This window comes from Diorhabda sublineata, chromosome 5 (genome assembly GCF_026230105.1).
Source record: "Diorhabda sublineata isolate icDioSubl1.1 chromosome 5, icDioSubl1.1, whole genome shotgun sequence".
In the NCBI taxonomy this organism is placed as follows: domain Eukaryota; kingdom Metazoa; phylum Arthropoda; class Insecta; order Coleoptera; family Chrysomelidae; genus Diorhabda; species Diorhabda sublineata.
The window spans coordinates 17,229,742-17,256,022 of record NC_079478.1 but is presented as its reverse complement, the minus strand read 5'-3'; the positions used below and the strand labels follow the sequence as shown (position 1 = coordinate 17,256,022).

Below are 26,281 nucleotides of genomic sequence, written 5' to 3'. Positions count from 1 at the left end.
AGTTACATTATATATTGTGAAATTAAATGACTTAAATAGTTTGCTTGAAAAATAGGGTATTATTTTTAGAATCTGTTGGTGCCAATAGAACTTGCTGCAAATCAAAATTGCAACTGTCATAGTTGCAATTTTGTTGTGCCCGTGCCAAAAGAGGTAATTCGTAAGTTTCCTCAAATCCTTCAATGGTAGCGCCTAAGGTTTTGTACTTCATACAAATACCGCATTGATCCTGTAGCTCTCTTAAGTTTACCCTTTACATGTTTTAAATATTTTATGTGTCACTAGAAACTAAATCAAGGAAAGGATAAAGGTATTAATTGGGAGAAAGGATGATTTATAAAAATAAGATGTAGATTGTTCAAATAATTTAATCTAAATCAAAATTATCACAGACGATCATTGTATACAGTTCATTAACAATTATATAGTTGTTTCAGAATTTTATTACCAAATACTAACTAAATATATTAGATGGGATTTTTTACCGGTCTTACCTAATTTATCTTAAACCAAAAGTTTCTTATAAGGCAGGTAGCGCCTTCTGAAGATTAGTCTGTTAAGTTGTCCATGTTAAGTGCTTGTTAGTATAGAAAACACCGGTTCATAGAATATAGAGGCTTGAAGGTTATAGTTAGCAGTTTTTTGAGATATCTAAAAGAAACTGACAAAAATATCACCTTCAAAAGGAGCTAGGTAATTTATAAAGATAAATTAGGTTAGATGGACCCAAAATCACATCTAGTATAACTAGTTCGTGTTTGGCAGGAGAGTTATAAGCTCCCCTGTATTTAGGGTGCTTCAAAAAAAATTTTTTTTAATCTTTTTTTCCCCTCAAATGTTTTTATTTGAGTAAAAATTCTCACAAAACATGTGCTCTATAGCCCAATTGTAAGGGATTGCTTTTTTATTTTAGTTTCCTATTGAATTAACATAAGATTTTTTTTGTAAAATTGAATTTGCTCAATATTTACACAATTTTTTATAAAAAAACATGTAGTGACCTAAAATTGTGCAATCCCTTATAGAATACAAACAAATCCAATTGCAAATACTTCTCTCAAAAAATTAAAGCTGCACTTTTAGTATTTGTCAGAATAGTTGATTACTCCATCTTTTTTTATTATAAAAATAATCATAGGCATTAGATTGAAAATGACAACCGCTATTAAGGGACTAATATCGGTTATAATTAAAAAAAAATTGATTTTTTTACATTTTCGAATCCTTTTACTTTCAAAAAAACATCTAAAATTTCATAGCAAAATCGCTATAATAAAGTTATAATAGTTCGAGCGTGCACGCGTTTCAGATGCTCTACAAGCAATTTTGAGCGATTGACGGCTGCTCTTTAAAGCTTTAAAAAACTCTGCGCTGAATTGTTCTTTGCAACCAATCGACAGATTTTTTCAATCTTCTACTGTAATTTACTAGAAAATTGTAAAAAATTGAAAAAAAATTTGCCATGGGGAAAAAAGTGAAAAAAACGTTAATTCTACATATTTCTTTAACAGCCGCCAGTTTTTCTCAATTTTTTATTCATATGTGGTAAATTACGATATAAGCCACCTTCCTCTAAAAAGCATTTTGAATTTTTTGTTTCATATTTACCAAATACGAGATTATCTCAGCGCAGTGGGAGACTATCATTTTCACAGTCTCGACTTTGGCGCCCTCTATAAAATGATGTTGAAGAAAAAAAACCGGTACTAGTCCCTCAAGCAACAAAAAAGTGATGTCACCGGAGAAATAATATTTAACATGAAAGAGACTGATCTAGTTACTTTAGTTCAAAGAGATTTTAGTACAATAAGACCCCGCTTGAAGCTTTCTCTTTAGCACTATTTTATTTCAACCCGGGGATTCCCCGAAATTGTGGGCAGCGCTAGGTTTCCAAATATGTCCGAAACAGTATAGTTGTGTTTCTTTTTTGGTGGCGCAGTTCTATCCCGTGAAGAGAAAGGAGCACCAGGATCTAAAGCTGCAAGAGATCACATCACTTCTACGCAAAAAGAGATTTCAAATTAAAACCACTATTAGTTTATTACTCCAAAAAATCAAGAGCGATGAAAGGCATATCTGAATCAACTTTACCTCTAAGTTGGTAGTCTAATAACTATGAAAATGGATAACTATAAAAATTTTCCAGGATTGGTTCACTTAACATTTCTGCCCGTCTATTAAACGTTATTGTGAAATAAAAACTACTATTAATTGATAATGCTCCAAGCCACCCTACAAATTTATCAGACTTAACAACATGCATTACTGCGAACAACATTATACAGAGGTTTGAATCCAAAACACTAAGAAACCTGGCGTGGTATGTCAGTAATTATACCCTCCACACTGTTTTCAACATTCCCAACATGGCCGTAACATCAATCAGCAGATGGCAAACCATGACAAAGAGCTAATAGAAGAACTATCCTCTAACGATACACGCACGAGAAAACTACGTGGAATTTGGCCCCAACACTTACCATTGCTTCCCTTTCAAGTCAAATATTGGCAACTAATTTACTTACATGTACTCATGTTTTATGAGGATCAAATAGAAACATTTGAGAAAATAAAATTGTTTTGAAGCAACTTACTGTATATATTTTCTCGCAAATTTATTAAAAACTATTGTAATTGTGCATGGAAATTGTTATTTTCAAGCAGAAATTTATTTTTAATCACAAATCTGACAAGTAAAAAGTCAGTTTTATCAACAAGAAACTTTTCAAGGTTTATAGTCTTGAGACAAAAACGCTTATATATTTCGAACACCCTATCAGATATATTACTAAAAAGAAAAGTGTATTCGCTAAACATAAACGATTGTATTCGATTTTTATATTTAATTCCATATTGAGCAATTTATAACGTCGCACTCATTTTTCTCTAAGAAGACGATGCCTCTTAACAATAATAATAATGGCTTAACTTCCCTAATGGGCCTGCACCGCAAAAATACTCTCTAGATTTTCTTGTTAAGGTGGATCAGTCTCAATATCTACACCTTCTCGCCTATTTCCTGTTTTTTTAGTACCAGTTTCTAACTCCTACTCTACTTAGGTGTTTTTCAACCACTTGTTGATTTTTGATTGTTTCCAAATATCTACGCCACTGAATTCGTCAATCATTTCTCAGTTCGTATATTGATCTTCATTCGTTTAGTTATCAGTTTACTTTTTAATAATATTAACATGCAAGGTTATATTTTGATTAATTATTTTTTCTTCAATCTCACCAGTCCTGTCTCCTTTATTATTGACCATAACGCCGAGGTTCTTTTCTACTGCCATAAATTCATTCATTTCACCGTTTCCTCTTCATATTGCATTCCAAATATCAATATTTTTGTTTTGTTTCCATTGATTTTCAAACCCATCTGTTCTCTCTCTGTAAATATCTCGTTTAACATTATAGATCTTCTTTTGGTTTATCTACCACTTGACCTTAAATTCCCTTTACGAACTTTCTCTTTATGTATTCTAATTGTAAGTTGAATAGTATTGCCGAAAGCGAGTCGCCTTACCTTACTCCTTTGTTAATCACAAAATCATCAGATTCTCCTTGAAGTATGAACCTCATAGTCATCATGATTAATCTTTGCTGTTTTGTATCCATACCTTGTTCTTTTAGTGCTATTAATGAATGGTTTCTTTTATTGAGTCATAGGCCCATTGGTCGATGAAGAATAACTTTTGGTGCTCATGTCCCAATATTTCCCGAGTGCTACTAGATAGTCGTGTTTGGATTAATGTTGATAGACAATACACGTGCGTTTTTCAAAGAAAAATTCTTTAGTAGGTTAACAAAATATCTATCCACTTCATATAATACTCACCGGCATGCCTACATCTACACATATTTTCCGCCTCATATTTTATTTTGAATTATTATTAGGAACGGTGTAGATATTGCGTTTATTTTAATTTTGAATGTTGTATTGAAATGTTTCAATTCGTAAAACAAATAACTTCCCTTTTTAAAATTAACCTAAATTGGGTTGACCTTGGGCTCTTATAAGTTGCTTTTGTTGATCTACAACTATCACAACAGATTTTTTCTTTTTCCTAAAGTAACACCACCACACAAGTAAAGGTACTAATAGAAATCCAAAGGGTATTAGAAACAGCAACGAATATAAATCATTATCGGACTTTGTATATGGAACACTTATAGTAACGTTTTGATCGTCTTTTCCGAATTGAGTAACAGCTAAACACACATAGGTTCCGCTATCCACATCTCTAGCATTAAAAATGAGATATTTGCTGAGGTAGGTACTTCCTGTGTTGTAATTCGATATGGATGTATTAATATGGCAATAACATGTTTGATAATATTTAAAATCGCATTTTTGTCCATAACAACTTTTAAACCAGATTATTGTGGGAGGAACTTCACTGTTAACTTTGCATTGGATTGTAAATTCCATATTTATGGGTCCTGTTATGTTTGAGATTTTTAAAGGATAAACTTGAGGTGGTGAACCGCTATAACCAGGATCTGAAAAAAAATTGACCATATCACACTAAAATCTGACAAATGCTTTTTGAGAGTTGAAAGATGTGTGACTATAGGTATCGTTGTGTTGTATTTCATAAAAAACAAAAAAAATTTAGGTAAATTGGAAAATTAGAAATCGTGTTCCAAGTGTGTCAATTTTTCCAAAACAAGTTAATTTCAATGTAAGTAAATTAGAAAGTTGAATATCTTGTTGTATCATGTCTTTTACTCAAAAAAATAATTGAATTTCAATGTAAGTAGATAGGAAACTTAAAAATCGTCCTGAAGTGTATTTGTTCCCTAAAAAAATTCAATTTGAATGTAAATAAGTTGGAAAGTTGAATAACTTGTTGAAGTATGTCTTTTTCGCAAGAAAATAATTCAATTTCAATGAAAGTTAATTGGAAAATTGAATATCGTGTTGAAGTATGTCTTTTTCCAAAAAAAAATAATTCAATTTCAATCTTAAGTAATTTGGAAAGCTGAATATTGTGTTCGATTGGTTCTCATAACACCACCGCCCCCCCCCCAAAAAAAAATTAAATCTCAATTTAAGTGAATTACAAAGTTGAAAATCCTGTTTCTTGTACGTCTTATTCCCAAAAAAAAAAAATAAATTTCCATTCAAGTAAATTGGAAAGTTAAAAATCGTGTTCAAATGTGTCTTTTCCCCGAAAAACAAAAATTTAATTCAGATAATACTAAATTTTAATGTTAAATATCGTGTTCAAGTTCAATGTAAATAAATTGGAAAGTTGTGCTCAGGTGCATTTTCTTAAAAAAACTTCAATTCCAATGTAAGTAATTTGTAAAGTTGAGGATCGTTTGATGTGTCCTTTCCCAAAAAAAATCGTATTCAATGTAATTCATCATTACTTACCAAAAACATCAACAATAAATATTTTCACAGGGACATTATTTTGCGAACATCTATATATACCATTGTGTTCTTTATTTGCAGCTTCAAAGTGTATTCTTCCTCGTGTTACGTTTTCCAACCTCCTCCAGTGACGGTTTTTTTCATTACATACTATTCCATAGAAATTCGAATCGCATGGCTAAAATCAAATTGTTTATTAGAGATACAATCAGCAATATTTTAATTATAACAATCAAAACCCTCAAAAAAGTGAAGACCGTAACAAAATAAAATTGCTAATCCTAGCTTTCTATATAGCTTAATACCAATTTTTTTTAGACACTATACAAAATTTAGGCCTGAAAGACCAATATCGGTTAAAGTAGGTGTTCTTCTAAAATTAAGGATCTACAACAAATAAAATGTGAAACAGCAGTTATACTAGTAAGCCACAAAAACTTAGTAAAGATGGAATTTTTTACAACAGTGGAAAATGAAATATAAAAAATAACAACATTGCTAATAGTGGACAACAAAATAATCCCTTTTCAGGAAAAATTTTAGGGAAGCTTCAAAGCTTCTGTGCAGTATAAGAGAAGTGTCGAAATTAAAGGTAGATAACTAGGCAGGCACCTATAGAAGGCTTTGATCACAGTTTTACCTTTCCTTTCTTTTTTTATTTTTATTTATTTTTTTTTTTTTTTTTCGTGACCCTCCCCAAACTGACAAGCTAAAACCGCGCCTGTATAGACAGTAAGTTATAAGACATGTATTTGATAGCAGTTGGTATACATAATAAAAATCTGAAAGTAGAAGCCAGAAGAAATTGATTCAGAAACAAAGATATAATAATAACATAGCTACATGAGGTATGAAAACAAACAGGCATCCACACTAATAATCTGTTTTTATGTACGAGAGAGTAATAAAACCTCTTTTAAAACCCAAAACAAATATTTCCCAAAATTTTCATAAATGTACCTAAGCTATTACAAGTTTTCGATCTTTTATTGTTTTTTTCTAACCTTAAGCTGTACAGAACAAAAAAGAAAAAGGTTTGTAGAGGCCAAAAGCCATATGAATTAGAGATTATATCATTTTTTTTAATAAATACCTATTTGCAAGAGGAGATCCAAGGTATTTTTAACAGTTTAGTTTAGAAAAGAATTTCCGACAATAGACAAAGCTCATGTTTCGATTCGAGATGATAGGGACTACACTGAAATGTGTCAAAACACACTATGGAAACTTTTAAAATAGGTTGGTAATGAAAAATTTTCCAAAAAGAATTCAATTGAAAGAAGCGGTATTGTGGAATAGATAAGAAAGACTATAAAAGAAATGAGAAACCAAAGAAGAAATAAATTTTATTTAGATGAAACATGGATCAATGAGAGCCATACACCAATTAAATTTTGGCAGGATGAAACTATTACAAGTCGAGGAGAGAGGTTTCAAATAATTTATCAACTGTCTTAAATCCACTATCAGGAAAAGGGGGGCAGACTGATAATAGGACACGTTAGCAGTACAAACAGTTTTGTTAAAAGTGGTTGATTGACTTTTGAATCTACTTTTACCTGTGACTACCATGAGGACATAAATGCTGATGTTTTTAAAGAATAGTTCGAACAAATGATAGATCTTCCTCAGAACTGTGTAATAGTTATAGATAATATAAAGATAAATGTTAATGTCTTTAAACAATGGGTCGAACTAATTTTAGATCTTCTTCCTCGGGACTGTGTAATAGTTATAAATAATGTGAGGATGAATGATGTCTTTAAAGAATGGTTTGAACAAATGATAAATCTTCCTCCTCAGAACTGTATAATACTAATAGATGATGTGAGGATAAATGTTGATACTTTTAAAGAATGATATATCTTCTTCAAAACTTTATAATAGTAATGCAAAAGACTCGAGACTTTTAGAAAAATTGTCCACAATCAAGTGGTTAAAAAAGATTTGGCTAAATTCAAAGAATATTGAGTTCTGTAAGAAAAGAACTGTATTCTTTGTATTCCCTTCATAAAGGAAAATTGATGATATGACAGAAAATCGTGGAATTTCGGTGATTCGATCACCACTGTATCATTACGAATTCAACCCAATTAAACTAGTAAGGGCACAGTTTTAAGAAAAAGTAATTCTTTTAAAATGAGTAATATTTTTGAGAATGTGCACTAGAAGTAGAAAGTAAATCTTGCGTATAAAGAAGAGAGAATGTGGAAGTTGTGTAATATTACTCATTGAAAATATTGGTTGCCTTATTTCATCTTCTGATTACAATTTTGAATTTTTAAAAAGTAGCTCTACTTATAATGGTGAGTTTTTATATGAATATTATTGTTTATGAAAGTCACTTTGATTAAAAGTCGAAGTTGAAACCCTTATATCTATATAACCAGTATGACATGCACATCGTGAAACAATGAAACGTTTTAGAAAAAATTGCACTTTTTCGACTTCAGCTATTTAAAAGTTATAAGCAGGTTAATTAGGTGAAAATATGAAGGTATACCCGATATATTCATACAAATGTTATTTCATCCAAAAATACCCGAGGTATAACTTATTTTAACTGTATACTAAAAGAAGCGCTTATGGATTGTTGGATGGACAATCTATCTCTCAAGAAATACTACATAAACATTTTAAAATGTAGAAGACAGTAGGGTTGTAATAAAGAAGTAAGTTCAAGTGACACACAAACTCTAAGAAAACCATCTTCTTGGAAAGTTCAAGTGACACATATGCGAAGAAAACCATCTTATTTGGAAAGTGCTACTTGAATGTAGTTAAAAGAATTATTACTAATACTCCTGAAAAATAAACTTTTACTTTACAAAACTATGATAAAACCAGTTATGTAGTTATATCAACAAATCAAAAATTATTAGAAGACGAATCTCGAGATTTCTTAAGGAACAAATATATAAAACTATGAAAGACCAAAAAAAGATTCGAAATTCACTTTCCTTTGAAACATGGATACTACTAGATTCAATGGTTGAGTAAAAAATTAGCTCCACATTACTAAATTCCTTAAATGAAGCGCCAGAAATTAGTTCTACCAGAAACTAGCGAGTGTAGATTTTGTGGGGAGGAAGATGAAATTATAATTCAATTACATTCTAGAAAGCGTAACGCCTAACCGCGGCAAAACTTTGGGCAAGAAACCTGAAGGCGCGAAGATCTAACGACCTTGAAGTTAGAATAAATTTTGAAATTTATCAGATTTATAGTTTAACAAAATTGGTTCTAAAAAGAGGAAATTGCCGTTGATGTCGCAGTGCAATGTACCCCTGATTTGATATTAACTGTTCCATTTTCTGAAATCACAAAATGCACGAAAAGAACCTTAATACTTCTTCAAGTAATTCATTAGTATCTCAGTCTTTTTGATTTGATTAGTAACAAGTCCTTAAAAAATCGATAGCGTTAATAAATGTGTATGCTTCAAACTTACTTTAAAATACCATTTAGCTTTATCCTGATGACATTTTAATCTCAAAGGAGTTCCGTTTTTTACCCTCAAAGTTTTTGTGTGGTATTGGGGTGCGTTGAAAGGATAATCATTGGACATATCTAAAAAATTTATTATTTTAAATTAACTGTTACATAGCTGTTGTGTGATTTGTTGGGCCAAGTGGTAAAACATCTAAAATGGGTACCGGAAAATATTGTAGCTTTCTTAAATTAAGTGAAAAAATTTTTAATAAAATTTTATTTCTAATCAATATTGTGATTACATTTGCTATGAACATTTTAGACCACATCCAAATTTTTATCCACTAACAAAAGGCTAGGTGCTGGTGGCGGATGGTAGTGGGGTTTAGTATGTAAGATGGGGCGGGGTGGGAATATAAAATTACGGAAATAGAATGTATTCTGGGCTTATCAAACCCATAAATACAATATATCCTTTTAAAAAGTTTACTGAGCTCGCAAACCCGAAAAAGTCTAAAAATTAAAATTGCACTGAACTTCTGTTCATGTAATATCACCCATACATTTCCAGATTGATAAAGGTGCTTGGCATTGCGTAATTTGTGGTTTAAATCTTAAATTTGGTATTGATTGATAATTATACTTGGTCGAAAAATATGAATTGGAGTCGATTCAGACTGATGGAAGAGATAGTTTGTGATCAACAAAATGCCATCCTATGGTCTCAAGATCATGGATTATTAGGTAAGGAAGTCTAATGCTTATATTCTCGCATATGGTATTCGACATAAATAAAGGATCGATGGGTAGGAGCTTGTGCAAGAGGATAGTAGAGCATCGTCAAAAATAGTGGGTGGTACAGTTACTGTAGAGAAGTCATAACAGAGCGGTACCTGAATCAACAGAGCGGAAGGAGAAAGATTGGACGACCGGTTACTGTTGGGCAGATAGATAAGGTTTAATTTGGCAGGCGCAAGTTCCATAAAAGCCGAGCTGTTGAGGGCCACAGGTTGTTGGGGATCATCGGGAAAATAGCTTAAAAGATTTCAGATTAGAAGTTTGTCCTGAGAAGCGCCGAGATATAGAGATATTGATCTCATCCTTAAACATGTACAAAGATAAGTGGCGTGATTACAACTGCTTAACAGAATACGGTTTTCCCCATGAGACAGTGTGGGAGAGTATCTTAGAAAAGAGTAAACACACAAAGAATTGAAGCTTCATGGCTACCAATGCGCGCGTCTTCCGTAGGCCTAATGTAAGAAGGGAAACATACCCTAACCATTTAGTTGAGAACCAATGGAGACGTTAGTACACAAAAAATGAAAAAGATAAGTTTCAAGATTTGTTAGATGGAATTGTAGATTTGAATAAATTTCTTTTCAAATTATACGCCATTCATAAGATTTTTTCGTTTCAATAACTTTTTTTATCCAATTACAACTGTAGATTCATTTTTTCATAACTCCGCCTCCTTTCATTTCCGCAATTAATGGTTGCATATTTTAAGCTTCCACGTCCAGCCCAACCTACATACCAAACCCTATCCACTTCCGTCACGGGCATGAGACGGAAATCTTACCTAAAAAAATGTAGTGATCGAAACAATTGGAAAATCGAGAATGCGATAGTAGGTGAAGCTGAACCTCGGACTCCAATTTATTATTTTTTTCCAAGGTTCGTCTTAATTTGCCAATCGCCGAATACTTTTCGGTTAAAGAATCATTCAGTCGATCCACTATTTCCACACACAGAAACTCTTCGTAGTACTTCTTGGTGATGGGGCCCATTATCGTCTTCAGTAATCAAGCGATCAGAAACCGATTTTGTATAGTGTATGTAATAACTTGGTTGCCTTCTTTCTCTTCCTACATAGTATGACCCTAACTCCTGCTCTGCTTATTTTTACAATCGACTGCAAATGTTCTTGAATGGTCAACTCAGGTTGTCTGACACTGATTTATGGAAACAACCCTATGCAAGTCGTTGTCCAATGTTTTATCTTTGACATTTTCAAACGTCTAATAAACATCCCAAATGGTCTTCATGCAATTATTGTGTTGCTACTCTTGCGAAACTAATATAATCAATAATTATATAGTAATTATAAGAATAATCATACTGCATCAACGAAATGTCAGTATCAAGCAGCTGCTTCACACCCAAAATGATGAATTGAAGGAAATGATTGGAAAATTGACGAATAGAACAAATGAAAAGAAATATTTTTCCAATAATAACATGGAAACAATGAAATCCCCTTGCCTTAAAAAAGGAAGATCCATAAATAGAATCTGCAATGGAAAATGGAGCTTCTATATATTCATATCCTGGGAAGATTGTGAAATTAATAACTAGCATATTTACTTAGAAGTGAACACGTCGCAATAACCTTGAAATGTCACACGACTTCAAAGTACACATGGAACTGACAAATGACAGTCGACAAGCGCGGAAACGACATTATTTTCCGGTCCCCTAATATTAAGACTAATGTCAAACTGTGGGAATTTTTGATTTGATTTCTTAAAAACTTGAATTAAGAATCGATTTCAATTCCCTAAAATAATAGAAATCACTTCTAATTCCTCGAAAACTAGGTATATGTTGACAGTTAAATTATTACAGCACATTTTACCAACAATGAAATATCATCTATTGCCAACAGCGTTTAGGTGATATACTGAACTGAAAATAACCTTGCCTAAGTTAACCCCCTGAGAAAAATGTCATTCTCAGCAATGTTAATAGGGCAAAGCTTGATTCCATCTTGTCAATACTTAAAATAAAACCTTCAGACTATCAAATTATTGACCCAAATAAAATACTTGCATGATTTGAGAAAAATATAGTTTTGATTAGTTCACAAACAACTTTTATTATATATTTTTTTAATTCTTTGATCAATATTTATAGAGAAAAAAATTATTGAAAATTCAAAAATTTTGAAGGTAGTTTAAACATTTCAATAAGGCCGCCATATTGCGTATGTGTGAAATAAACACTGATTCAAAGTAAATACGACAGTTATTCTCTCGGTTATTCTAAAATAAGCGTTATTATTAAACTTGTTTTGTGCCAGGATGTAAAAATATCACGACTAAAACAACTGATAAAGTTTTTTATGATGCCGAGAAATTCGAATATATCCACAACCAAAATGGTTTGAAAGTGTTGGTCGTTTTGACGATCCTGCGAGATGTAATTATTTTTATTGCCAGGACCATTTCAATGTAAGATTCAAATTTGACTTATTTTAATTTATCTTTAATTTTATAGTAATTAGGTTTATTATACTTTTAATTTTTCACGTCTTTATGTAATGATGTAAGAACTTAACCTATGATAGGTTTATTCATTTTATTCTTATATATAGAAAAATGTTTTATTTATACGTAACTAATAAATCATCTGAAAACCAATGAGAATCTTTTTTTATGTAGTTAAAAATTTGAATTTGAATTTTTGCGTGTTTCAATAAATATTTAGATATTATTTTTTCACTTTTGACATTATTTTATATCAAGAACTTATAACATAAACAAAAAAATAAATACTTCTTAAAAAATGCAAATACGTCATTATAATTCATAGTTGAAACTTTTTGTAGTATCTTTGATACCATCGTGTAAAATTTACAAATTACAGGCGCCATACAATAAGCTAAAATCAATTATCTTTGAATATCTCAAACTAGAGACAATAAATACACAGTTTATCTACAGATAGTCTCATTAAAATACAAAAAATAACTCAAGATAAGAGTTTATCTGGTAATAAGTGGATTATTGAATATTTAACCGATGAAAATTTTCTTAATCGGTCGTCGCTAATAGAAACTCTTAACGAAAACTTAGTAAGTTATTAAAAAATTAATAATAAGGTTGAATATTTTTTATGATTACACAAACTCATATTTTCTAAATTAATTTTTTGATACATAAAATTACTATGAATTATTAGAGTTACGAGGGTATTCAATAATTCAATAAACCGAGTGACAGAATGGCTTTTACATTATAACTCCTCTTTTAGAGATTACCATAGAGTATCATATCACTCAATAAGTCGTATGACTAACACTTTTTTGTCAAAAATCCATTTTATTCATCAATGTAATCTCCTTCAAGAGAAATACAATCATTCCCACGCTTCTCTAACTTTTCGATGCCGTTCTTGTAGAAGGATATGTCTTTTGCCGTAAAATAGGGTTCATTGTCAGCAATTGCTTTTTCATTTGAGTTGAATTTCTTACTGGCAAGTTTACGGTGGATGAAGAAGCAGCTTGAAATGTAATTACTTCAATTTGCCATCAACTTGTGAACCGGTGCATTGGATTGGTGAAACAGTGGATTTTTCTTCGATATATGAGGCCGTTTTTGTTTGATTATTGCATTCAAACGATCCAACAACATTATGTAGTATTCACTATTGATTGTCTCTCCCTTTTTGAGATAGTCGATGCACAATATTTCATGCGCATCTCAAAATACTGAAGCCATAACCTTACCAGCTGACTTTGTGCCTTAGGTCGCTTCAAACGTGGTTCAGAACAATCAGATGATGATCGTTTTGATTTAGGAGTGAAGTGATGGATCCAGGTTTTATCCATTGTCACATATCGACGCAAAAAATCTGATTTATTATGTGTAAACATGGCAAAACATTGCTCTGAATCATCAACACGTTGTTTTTGTTTTGATCGACTGTGAACGCGGCACCCACTTTGAAAAAAGCTTTCCAATGGTCAAATGTTCGTGCATAATTGTAAACACACTGATTTCTTATATCTTTACGACCTGAGCTATTTCACAAAATTTCAATTTACGATTAGATATAACCAATTTGTGGACATTTTTGATTTTTTCTGGAGTAACCACCTCAATTGGACGACCAGAATGTTCATTATCATCGGTGTCTGTTTAAATTCAGCAAACCAATAAACGGTTCATTTCAGAGCAACTACACTAATTGCCAATTGCACCGAAATCAACTAAGGAAAGAACAGCACAGAACTGTAGTGAGTTTGAAATTAAAAAAGCTAAGAATTAGAAACTCAATGTTTATGTCTATTGTCATTTTGAAGGTTGTTTTTTCTTAATCAGATGAATTAAATATTTTCTAGAAAATTTGTAATACCGGAATTCTCCATTAGTTAATTCCCTGATGTTATTCGAAAGTTTGAAATAAACAGGATCTTCCGGGACTTGATGCAAAATATTCGGGAGTGGGTAGATGACGAGAAAATAATACGGACAAAAAAATTTTCTCGTACCCTCGTTTCTGATTTACAGGCCATGAAAGTTGCAAAATCAGAACATCTTGTTACTTACATAAAGAAAAGTTCCAAAATTTTGCCTTGTAACGTCGCAATGGAAGTTTATTCTATCGATCATTTCGTTTCTTATATTTACAGGTGTTGCATATATCAAGCTTTTAAGATATCCTCAAAATGAATCCATTGTATTTAATTCAGAGGAACGTGGTGGACATGCAAATGGACCTCCCCGACTAATCCACTTATTAAGAAAAATGTTATTAAGATGATTTTTATATCATTAGAGAAATGGGGAGGGGCTGCAACTTGCATAAACTACATGTCTCTGCGAATGCTTAGAGGAATATCACATAATATGGGTGGGAAATAATTTTGGAGAAATTCTAAGTATTTCTTCCCACACATTGACATATAAAGTTGTAGGATTACCAACTAAATTTTTTACTTATGTAAGTAATACAATGTTCGAATGTACGCAGTTAAATTAGACATCTTTGATTGTGTTTTAATACCTTCTGTAAGATTTTTACAATTTATGATAATTTTCTTCAGAATGTCTCTTTATGGCGAACGGTTTCCTTTGCATGTACAACGATCTAAAAATCTACAAATCTCCTAAACTATACATTTAATCGAGTTAAACAAACAGTACAATTTTATCCCTGCCCCTAACCTTCAGATAATAGTTTAGAATTATTAATTCCGTCAAACACACTACATGGACATATATGATCATCCATTAATAATTCACAATGTTCGAATGAATAAATTTAGATAATATACTTAAATATAAGTTCTGATGTCGCAACTGTAAAGGCCTATAATCCAGAATCGAGGGATCGTATGAGATTTTTTTTATGTCACAGCATTATTCTCACGTCATCTACTCACTCCCAATTTTTTGAATCAAGTCCCGGAACTCCCTGTATAATAAAAATAGTACACTTTGGTGTTTGGTTAACACAATCCCACCGAAATCACGTTTTTTATAGTTATTTTTTGACACATCTATTATTAAAAACAATGAATTGGTATAATGTACTGAAAACTTGATAAACAATGTTTATGTTAACATCATTGGTTGGTGAAGATTTCGTTCACGACACTGTTGAACAAATTTTTATTAATAGCTTTCCAATTACGTGAGTATTGTGTGATTTAGTGCCGCATTACACTACACACCAACTAGGATGAGGTAAAGCCGCGTATTTATAATTTTTTTGAACCCGACTTTCAACAGATTAAATACTTAATTAAAAAAAAAACTTAAATTGAATAATAAATAGTTATTGTTCATATATTATATTTAATATAATTGTGTTAAATGTGTTAAAAATGGTCATAAACGAAATCTTGACCTACGAATAAGTTTAACCTTAACATTTTTTAACAAGTTGTCAGTGGATTATATAATTTTCACAAATAATATATGAATCATGACAGTTTTTTCCCAAAAAATCTCTACGACTAAAATTCAATTAACCAATGGCGAATCATCTACGTATTAATCACCAATGATGTGGAAACTCGGACCAATTCATTTTTTCAATAATGAAATTAGGGTGTGATGTGTCAAAATCACCTAAAAAACTATTTTTAATCGTAAAATTCGTACTTACCTTCTTCGTCCAGTACCAAACTCCGATATCCACCAACAACACACAAAATACAAATGGACCAATACATAACGTTTATCATATTTCAATGGAAATAAACTACACGATATCCGTAAACTGACCAGTCTCCTTCTAACGGTCCTAAGACATAACGCTGGCCGTTGGATGATTTCTAAATGGAAAAATAATCGTTTTTGTTTTAAAATACTCTCAATCGAGAATCTGTGTTATATCAAACAATCCAAACATTTACGAAAAACGTCACAACAAACATCTATACTCGATATTTTCGGAGGTTGTGTATAACCGAATTTTATTAGTAGTGTTAACATACAAAACGATGTTAGGAGGATTTAAAATACCGGGAGAGCCGATTTTTATACAAATTTGAAAATAACTTCTCGAGATTTATAATAAACAAGCCGTAATTAAATTAGTTTATTGCTTCCCAAAAGAAATATTAACATTGAAAAGATTTATGGCGCGAGAGATAGTTTATACAGTGATTTTGTCTTTTTATCAATTACTTTTATGTACCACTTAAATTCTTCACTCACAAAATGTCGTATAGTATGCAAACCACTTACGAAATAGAATCATATATTCCCTAATTTTAGAAACTTATAAAAAACGACGATACAAATCAACTTTTGGATAAAAAATGCTTTTCATACGTGAATTCTAATATACAAAATGATACATGCCAGTCTAGAATAGTCCCTTATCTTTAGTACTAAGAGAACACCTTGTTTATTTGCATCTTCATGAAACCACAAGATTGCAATTGTGTTTTTCCAAGATCTGAGAGACCATAAACAAGAACCACAATGAGAAAACAAAATTTACTTATCACCAAAATATGTATGCCTAACCATAAAGGTATTTGTCATGAACAGTGACAATTTTCCTGTACACGACTGCTACCAGTGAGCTCAGGTAGGTCCTTACGGCGTCTTAAAACTCTTAGTTAGTGACGAAGCTTTTTCACTAAATCGCGCTTCACTTTCTCGAGTCACTGGGTGCTAATCAGGTTATCAAACATTTCACACTTGAACTTTTGGTGAAGTTATAATTGCACACTAGGCGATCGTATCTTATTAGAGACATAACCAGAGACAACTTTCCTATACTCCCTGTAAAAACGACTGCCACCAATGAGCTCAAGTAAGTCCTTTCGGCGTCTTGAAGCACTTAGTTGTTGACGAAGCTTTGTTCAGTAAAACACACCTCACATTCTCGAATCACTGGGTGCTACATCAGGTGATCAAACACTTCACACTTGAACTTTTGGAGAAGTTACATTTGCGCACTATGCGATCGTATTTATTAGAGACATGGCCAGAAACAACTTTCCTGTACCCCCGTAAAGACGACTGCTACCATCGAGCTCAAGTTAGTCCTTATGGCTTCTTAAAGCTCCTAGTTGGTGATGAAGCTTTGTTCAGTAAACCACGCCTCACTTTCTCGAATCACTGGGTGCTAAATCAGGTGATTAGGTTAGGTTATCTTGACACTTGAACTTTTGGAGAATAGATTTCCTTTGTTATTGTTGCTCCTTATTCCATTAAATCAACAAAAAGCGTGTCTACTTGTAGATGAAAGACCGCAACCATTGTTTTCTTCTTGGTCAAACTACTTTTTAGTTTCCTGGGGAAGTGAGTATCATCGCTTTCACTATTCTTTGAGCTCTGGATTGCCGTGCTGGACCAAAGTCCTATATCAAGTAACAAAAGTTTGTAAGATACTGTTTCCTTTATTGTTATAACGTTAATGCTGTCGCCATTCGCTTCATTTTGTCTCTCTCTCTCTCTCTCTCTCCCTCTCTCTCAACAGTTTTCAATATTCCACCTTGTTTGCCACAATTTTATAGAGGAAAGTTCACTAACTGTAAACCTACGTGTCTTCCGGATAACATGGTTTACCACATTGTATCATAGAACTGTCACTCATACAGTCCAAAGCAACGCGTAATACACAGTGGGTTAGATTCCGAATCAATAGTATCTTTCACGACTGTCTACTTCTTTCGGACTTACAATATACGTAATAAAGTTTATATGATTTTCTGGAAGTCTGGAAGAGAGTGAATATTCATAGTAAGAATAGATAGAAAACAAACGAAAGGTAAACCATTACCAAATTTCATCATTAAAAAAATGTAGCAAGACACACAAGAAAATTTGCTCAAAACATACAAGGTTTTTCTAAATTAGTTCGACAAAATTCAGGAGGTGATTGCTCGTATGAAATTAAGATGGGTCTCTCCTATAACAAAATTTCCTTAGCCAACCCTTTCCAAGATATCCTTAAAATGTGGTGACTAATTTTTTTTTCTAAAATTTCAGTAATAGTATTACATTTTATATCTTTACTGCTTTAAACTAAATTTTTTTAAAAAATTGATATAAAATGCTGCTGATTTCACCACCGTATAATGCAACAAGATTATTGAAAAATACCCGTGGTTAGTCCTTTGTGAGTGCACGAAAATCACAGAATTTCAAGTTTCTAACTCTATAGAAATTTTGAAAACAAAAAATAAACTCAATTTCAGTCAACAACTTTTAAGGGTAATATCTTGGAAAGGGACGGTCTGAGGAAATTTTGTAAACACCCTGTATATGCCAAAAATGATTGGACTTGTGGTTGTTACGAAAGAAAAAAATCTTTATATTGTTTTCCCTCTAATTTTTTAGTAGCAATAAGCTTAAACAGAACTAGGGATCAGCGATTTAAATCATCTAGGTTTGAAGATAAAGAGACACTAAAATTCCAAAAATTATTAATAGTATTAACTTTTGTGGGGCATTTGAACTGGCTTTCCGCGGACATAATAAAAACGATACTTCCGGTATTAGTGACAATTTTTCGGTTGATGCAACTCTAAATGAACCCCGAGAATAATTTTTCAGTATGGTCGAATTACTGGTTATTCAGCACATTGTTGAAAATTGATAGAGAGCATTTTTTTAAGACAATACAAGTAAAGACGTGCAGTAGTGCTTGGTTCATATTTTTATTGTGCGGCAATCATTCCAATCACTATCATTTCAACTTTGAAGCCGATAAAATCAATGGAAATCTTGAAAAAACAATAAAACTTTTTTGAAAATATTGGACTAAAAAATTTTTACCACGAGCCACTACTGATTAAAAATGTTTTGTTTGTGCCAACTTGTATAGTTAGATTAAATTATAAGTGTGTTAATCGATCTGTTCAATTCTATATAAATTAGTCAGAATAAAAGCAGATAAAAGGCTTCTATTTCTGTTACAAAAATAAAATAAACTATTGTCTAAATTAAACTCGTCACTGGAATAATTACATACAATTTTTCAGAAACAAATCTGGTTCAATGGAAAAATGTTTAAAACCTAAAAGTTATGAATATCGAATTAATTTTCATGAACGTTGTAATCATGAAAACTGTAAAAAAAGTGACTAAAGGTACTGATCTGTTCTTTCTCTTCCTATCAGCAGTTTGGGCACACTTGAGCAAACCCCCATATCTCAATCTTTCTATATTTAATATTAACTGTATGTAAAATCCAATATTACTCAATATGAATCTTGGTTTTACTTGGTTGCATTACTACAACAACTACTACATACTTTTCAATGAGAATTAAATAACTAAGAAGTGCTCTATGCATAGGTGAAAGTTTAACACTTCAAGGTTATTTTTTCTGTTTTTCAATTTATTATTTGCCCCAACGCTCAAAACGCTTCGTAATCCATTCCACTTTGGTTTTAGATTATAAAGCTCTGGACTAAGTGGAACGTGAGTGCTTAGTGGAATGCACCAATGTAGAGATATCTGACAACACACATGCGATTGACTGGAGGTTTCTAGCAAATTACGCATAATTGGCCGCTTTCTTGCATTGCAATAGAAAAAATAATTCAATCGTCAAACATATTTAATGTTTAATTCTCTCCCTTTGTATTGTTACTAAAATAAGTAGGTAAACATCTAATATTATTAGATATCATTGTCCATTTTTAAATGGGATGTATTCTATTAAAATATGGATTTCACCAAAAAAGCTTAGAATACTAAATTGAACCTTTTATCGAGAAAGTCTCAGAGATTTACCAAATCTGTTTTAATCAGTTCGTGAAATGACGAAAAGAAAAGTAATAAATTTTTTTTCGACAATATGTTAGTTAGATGTAAAAGCCTATGTAAAAGAGCTTTCTAAGAAAAATCAAACCAATAACTCTTTGGACACATACTCCATGCTACGCAGCACTCTTAATATCTATCATGATTTGGATATTACAAAGTATTTGAAGATAAAGGCGCTATAAAAACGCAAGCCCGAATAGTTACACACCAAAAAAAAATTTAACAACTGAACAAATTCATCAATTTCTTCTTAAAGTTATTAATAATAGAAATTTGTGAGTATTTTTGGCAAGAATTGTGTCAAATAATCAACGGTGACGTCGAACATCTGGAATCTGCAGCCCTTATTAAATTGCTGGATACAAAAACAAGGTGTTAATAAAGCTAATGTATCAAGAGTAATAGCTAATATATATATATTGGGGTCTCATATACACTGCGAACCAAAAGATCTATTTTGTCTCCCTTTTTTTGCTGCGATACTTGAGAACAGTGTTTACAGCTGATCCACTAATCCCACTTCTTTTAAAAAGTCTAGAATGTGGGATGTCTTTATTTGCCAGAAATCTTCGTCTTCTATTTCAAGCGCTCCCGGGTATAGTCCTCTGGAGTTCCTCAGTGTTTCACACTTCGAGAGAATGTGAATAGAGGTTTCGTCCTATTTGTAACAATATCTGCACGCCGCATTATCTGGTACGTCTAGCGTCCTCAAGTGTTTGTTGAGGCGACAGTGCCCCAATAGAATTCCTGTTAGTATTCGTAGATTGTTCTTATTTAGGTTGATACATACAGCAGATCTACTCTAGATATAGTTTCCCAGATGATTTTTTGCCTGTCTCATAATTGGTTTTGTTCCTATCTACCTTCGTTTCCAGTGTTCTGTAGCTGATACCACAGAAGGGTTCGGGTCCCATGAAGAGCTCGTCTACCCCCACTAATTACAATAATTACCCCAATAATTACAATGGGTATGTAAAGAATATAGAAGAAATTATCAATTTGACAATATGTAAAAAAAGTTTATTGTGTTGTAGGGATCGTGAAAAAAATATTGTACATAACTTGCCGGAAAGGGATAAACACACACACGTGTGTTTGTTTGTTAAATGTCTCTTCCTGCGCTCGATATGTAATATATGTACTATATTCGACCTATATGTTCACAATATACTTTTCCAACTTTGTCATCATCAGCATCTATTATACACAGTGGTGGATATACAGATTGCCCGTTTATAGGGTATTAATATTTTACCGCATCTACTGACCTCTGAATTTCGATACCTTTGTTCACAATCATTGTTCTTCTTCTTCTTCTTCTTTTAATGCTTATCCATTAATGGATGTTCGCGACCACATTTTTCATGGCTTCTCTATCTCTAGCGGTATGGATCAATGTCTGAATATCTTGTATACCCGTCCACTGCCTCACGTTCCGTAACCATGACATCCTCTTCCGTCCCAATCCTCTTTTACCTTCAATCTTGCCCTCGACTATCAGCTGAAGGAATTGATATTTATGGCCTCGCATTATATGGCCAAGATATGCAATCTTTCGTTTCTTCACGATGTTAACGAGTTCATGGTCTTTATTGATACGCCTGAGAATATCTTCATTCCTCACTTTGGCAGTCCATGGTATCTTCAGGATTCTACGATATATCCACATTTCGAATGCCTCTAATTTGTTGATGTTTTTTACTTTAAGGGTCCAACCCTCCATCCCGTAAAGAAGCACTGACCAAACGTAGCACCGCACAAGTCTCAGTCTAAGATCAAGATCAAAGTCGGTACATGTAAATACATTTTTAAATTTTATGAATGTACTTCGAGCTTGTTCAATTCGGCATTTTATTTCACCGTCCGACGACCATTCTTCATAGAGCCATGTTCCTAGATATTTAAATTTTTCTACCCGTTCTATAGGTTTTCCATTATATGTTACTCCAGATTTTCTAAACGTATTCGCTTCCCTAGTGATAATCATGAATTTAGTTTTTTTGATGTTGATGTTTAATCCCATGTTTTGTCTATGTCCGCCTACTATATTAATTAGTTGTTGTAGATCATCTATATTATCTGTAATCAGTACTGTGTCATCGGCGTAACGTATGTTGTTGACCCAGACTCCATTGACTTTGATCCCAATGTCTCTATCTTCAAGTGACTCTCGAAAGATGGCTTCAAAGTTTATATTAAACAGGAGCGGCAACAATATACAACCTTGACGTACTCCTCTGCGAATCCGAACTTGCTCAGTTAGACCATATGATTTACTTTGACTTGCGCTTTTTGGTGCCAGTACAGATTTTCGATACAACGAATGTCTTTTTCGTCCAAATCCAATTTTTTAAGGAGCTGCATAAGTTTGTGATGTTGAACTTTATCGAAAGCTTTTTCGTAGTCTATGAAGCTTAGACAAACATTTTTTCTTTGGTCATAGCATTCAATCATTACATATCTTATTGGAAAAATCTCAACATTATTATTTGAAAACCAAGGGTTCATGTAAGATCCTTGATTATTTCCACAGCAAAGTTGAATTATGTAATACGTAAGGTACGTTTTGAAAGTATGCAAGACTTATATAATATGAATAAAACTTATGCAACAAGAAAAGTTGACACATATTTTTCATTACACTTACAGTTGTAGAACAAAATCATTAATTTATATTGTCGTAGGAAAACCTGTTCATTAGTTCTAACTCTATAAAAGAGCCAAGATTTTGAGCATTTCTTGGCTTTAAATCGATAGTAAATAGGTGTTCACTTTTTTCCAGCAAGAAAAACTTCTCTTGCTGATGTCCAGAAAGCAATACGAAGTGAAAAGTGAAAGTTAGCTTTGAAAGTGTAAACATTCCTGTTTCTAAATCTTTAGGGTACAACTTTTCCAGAAAAATATTGTTTCTTTTAGAATCGATGGTAATAACGCACTCAATTTCGTATGAAATGGAAATTTCACGTTAAATCCGTTATAGTATTCTTGCCGTTTTGTTAACGCAAATAGGAGACAGCTAGAAACGTGTTAACTCTGAAGTAATCACTCGCAACCATTCCAATATCTTCATTAGGCGTTTTATTGAATCTTATTTGTTCTTTATTTCCATTTCTCCGGTATATTCTTTTTATAAGCTTGATTCAAAATTGCCATGAAAAACTTTATTGTTCGCCTCATCAAAACTCATCTTCGTAATGTGAATAATATATTTTTTTAATTTTATGAATGGAAATAAAAAATTGCTCTGCTAAATTGCCGCCCTACAGCCTACTCAGCCTGCTGTTAAATCCACCACTAATTATATAAATCATTCTTAGAGACCAATTGTATAGTTCTTCCCATATCAATTGCAGATTATAAAAGCTTATATAAAAACCTTTGCCGACAATTTTGTTTCATCTACCATAGTCGTAGATACCTCATATTATAAATGTATTTTTTTATACTTAAAAATATGTATATGCTAGGAAAATACGTATATAAATCTTTATTCACCACAAAAATTAAAAACAAATGTGTGAAAACTTTTTTTATCTTCTCCACGAAGAGACACGCGAATTTGCATATTATCTAAACAAATAATTAAATATGATAGTTTTTGTATAACTGTAAAGTTGATATACAACGAAATTTCTATAATTTACATATTCAAAATTTTCTTTTTCCTTGATTTACCTGCTTTATTCATTTTATTTTCTAAATTGAGAGTCAACAAATTTATCTGGACAGATAAACGGACTGATTTGACTGAATTTGATTAATTCGTTCGCTAATCAAACAAACAAATAAATATATAAATGATAACAACTACAACAGATATGTAAACTAGATTATACATTTTGTTTATGATATATGACCAAATGATATTTTAGCCTCAACTCTAACTGCATCTAATAATAGATTTCCTTGTAGTTATTTCTAAAATCTAATAGTTTTTTTTGCATGATTTCAGCTAAAATGAAATATAAATTAGGAATAAAACGAGTGCGATTTGACAGAAAAGTTTACCTTATTGTAAAAATATATATTTTTAATTCCAATTTGTCAAAACCGTTCGAAAAATAAAACATTCGTTCTACAAAATACGCCGTACCTTCGTCGTTTATCTTAATTCTTATTCTACTAAGCAATTTCTCCTGATAGAACAAGACTTTTGTCCATTCTTAGGAGTACATTCTTCAGATGAAGTATATTATTTCGACTGTAACATATCGATGAAGATATCCAAACATTCGTTTTATTTTTAATGCGAGTAAACTTTTGGTCAGCATTAATCGATCGCTGCACCCACCTTGCAAATACTTTTTTCATATGCAACCTGTCCTACAAAATATTTACTTCAGTAGCTATCTCACTACTTTTATTCGACGATCTCCAAATACAAGATTCTAGATTTTTTAAGCCATTTTTGTAATAGTTGGAGCAAATTACGTTTCCTGACAAGCAGCATCATAAATTTTCCCACAAGGACAACTAAAGGAGTTGGAGCAAGCAACATTGCTTAAGTAGTAAATAGTGGTACTGCCATCGAAATAAGAATTTGTGTGCTGTAATCTATGTTTTCAATAAAGGATTACGTGAATAATGCTTTTGGTGATGAAAGAGAGCAATCAAGTTATAGCAAACTGGTACATCACAAATTGTTCACCTGCAAATTTGATTTTTTACAAAAAAATAATATAAGTCACTGACATCCACCCTATTCGCCTGATTTGGCCATATGTGATTTCGGTTATTCTTTAATCTGAAGATACATTTAAGTGACCGATATTTTACAATGCAGTATGAGATGGAAGTAGAAATTTATCAATTTTGGCATTTCAAAACATGACTGTCTTCAAGCTTTGAAGCTGTTACAAAAGTGCATAATGTAGGTGGTGATTACTTCACATATATAAATAAAAACAAATTTTATTGTGTTTCAATAGCGTTACCCTCGTACAACCATTTACCGTACAAATTTTTTAAGAGGAAGCATTTTCAGGATCATATTTACATAACTTTTCCTCGGTTATTTGTTTTTTCGAATAAAAATAATGTCTAATGTACTTTTATAATAATAGTTGTTCTCATAACAAATTGTTCATCATGATTCCGAAGATCATCAATGATTTAACATCTAACTAGTTTCACACAAAATATACTAAAAATTACTACCCCTTCTAATACGAGATAAATTTTATTGGGTTTCTTGTTTATTGCTTATTTTTTTATTTGAGCTTTTTATCAACTCTCGTAGATAATCCATTTAACATGCGTTTTCGGCAAGCGATTTAATCACTTTGTACAGATAAATAAGATAAAAATATTAAATAATTAATAAATAAAAAAAATAATATCGATTAAAGATCCGAAAAATGATGTGTAATTAAATAGAACTATACATTTTGTAACAGTGTGAAACATAAGTCCACTAAGTCATCCTTGTATTTCTAATTATATCAATTACAACCTTGGATGAAAAACCGATGATAAAAAAACTATTTTTTTCATCTGAATGTGTGCCATTTTGAGTAAAATAAAATACAGAATAATCTATATTATTATATTACCTACCTTCTTAATAATAAAGTTTTCCTCGAAAGTCCAAGAATAATTTTGTGTAAACTCTAATAAAAGCACAAGCACCAACCAAACAAGTTATAAGTGCAAAAAAAACCAATTATTGTTCGACATAAAGTAACTACTGTATTTTCAATATTGATTGTATGTACATATCTGAATAAATACACATAAACTGGGGGGAAAGATAAACCATAACGTGTTAATGATAAGAGGTACAGTGAATCGATAGTCAGTTATCTTTTTTAAAAAAATGATAGTGATCTATGGCATAAATATTTCCTTTACTACCGATTTTATGACGCTGAGTAAAATTATGTTTTATTGAATATAATTATGGTTGTACTATTTATAAATTGGTGTCAAATATGTTGCCTAATCTATTACACAAACATTTATAAACTCCTTCTTATTTACGTTACCAGCCAAACCTGATTTCAGGACAAACAAGTTTTGCCAAACTAATTTGTCCTAAGCACGATATGATAAACCAGTTTAGCCTTAGCAAAACTAGTTGACCCTAGTATAAACACTCACACTCTGGAATAAACTAGGTCTACGGCCTGATCTAAACATTATGGTATATCTAGAAAGTCAAAATAAATAGATAAACTGGATGAGATATTCTGTAATTGGAAAAATAATAATTTATATTAAAACAATAATGATTCGTCGTTGAAAGCTATAACTCTAACAAATAATAAGTGCTTTTTTAATAAAAGCATGAATCATATCTCAATTTTTGAAATTGTTATTTATTTTTAAATGGTGTGCTTTGGTGGCACTTAGGATTGCAGAGTATCATTGCCTAACCTAACCACTTTGTAAAATTTCTGCCAAAAACGTTTTTCCCTCCATTGTTTTTGATCTGTTTATTCTAAAG

The 26,281-nt window shown here is 31.8% G+C and overlaps 1 protein-coding gene across 1 annotated transcript; it reads right to left on the bottom strand.

Moving 5' to 3' along the window:
* Positions 1-354: 354 nt before the first annotated feature.
* LOC130444751 (uncharacterized) lies at positions 355-25,687 on the bottom strand. The gene is made up of 5 exons (XM_056780032.1): positions 25,393-25,687; positions 15,710-15,878; positions 8,832-8,950; positions 5,381-5,558; positions 355-4,500 (listed from the first exon to the last, which is right to left on the bottom strand). The coding sequence occupies exons 2-5, from the start codon at positions 15,786-15,788 to the stop codon at positions 3,983-3,985; spliced, it is 894 nt and encodes a 297-aa protein (XP_056636010.1). The 5' UTR covers positions 15,789-15,878; positions 25,393-25,687; the 3' UTR covers positions 355-3,982.
* Between the last annotated feature and the right edge of the window lie 594 nt (positions 25,688-26,281).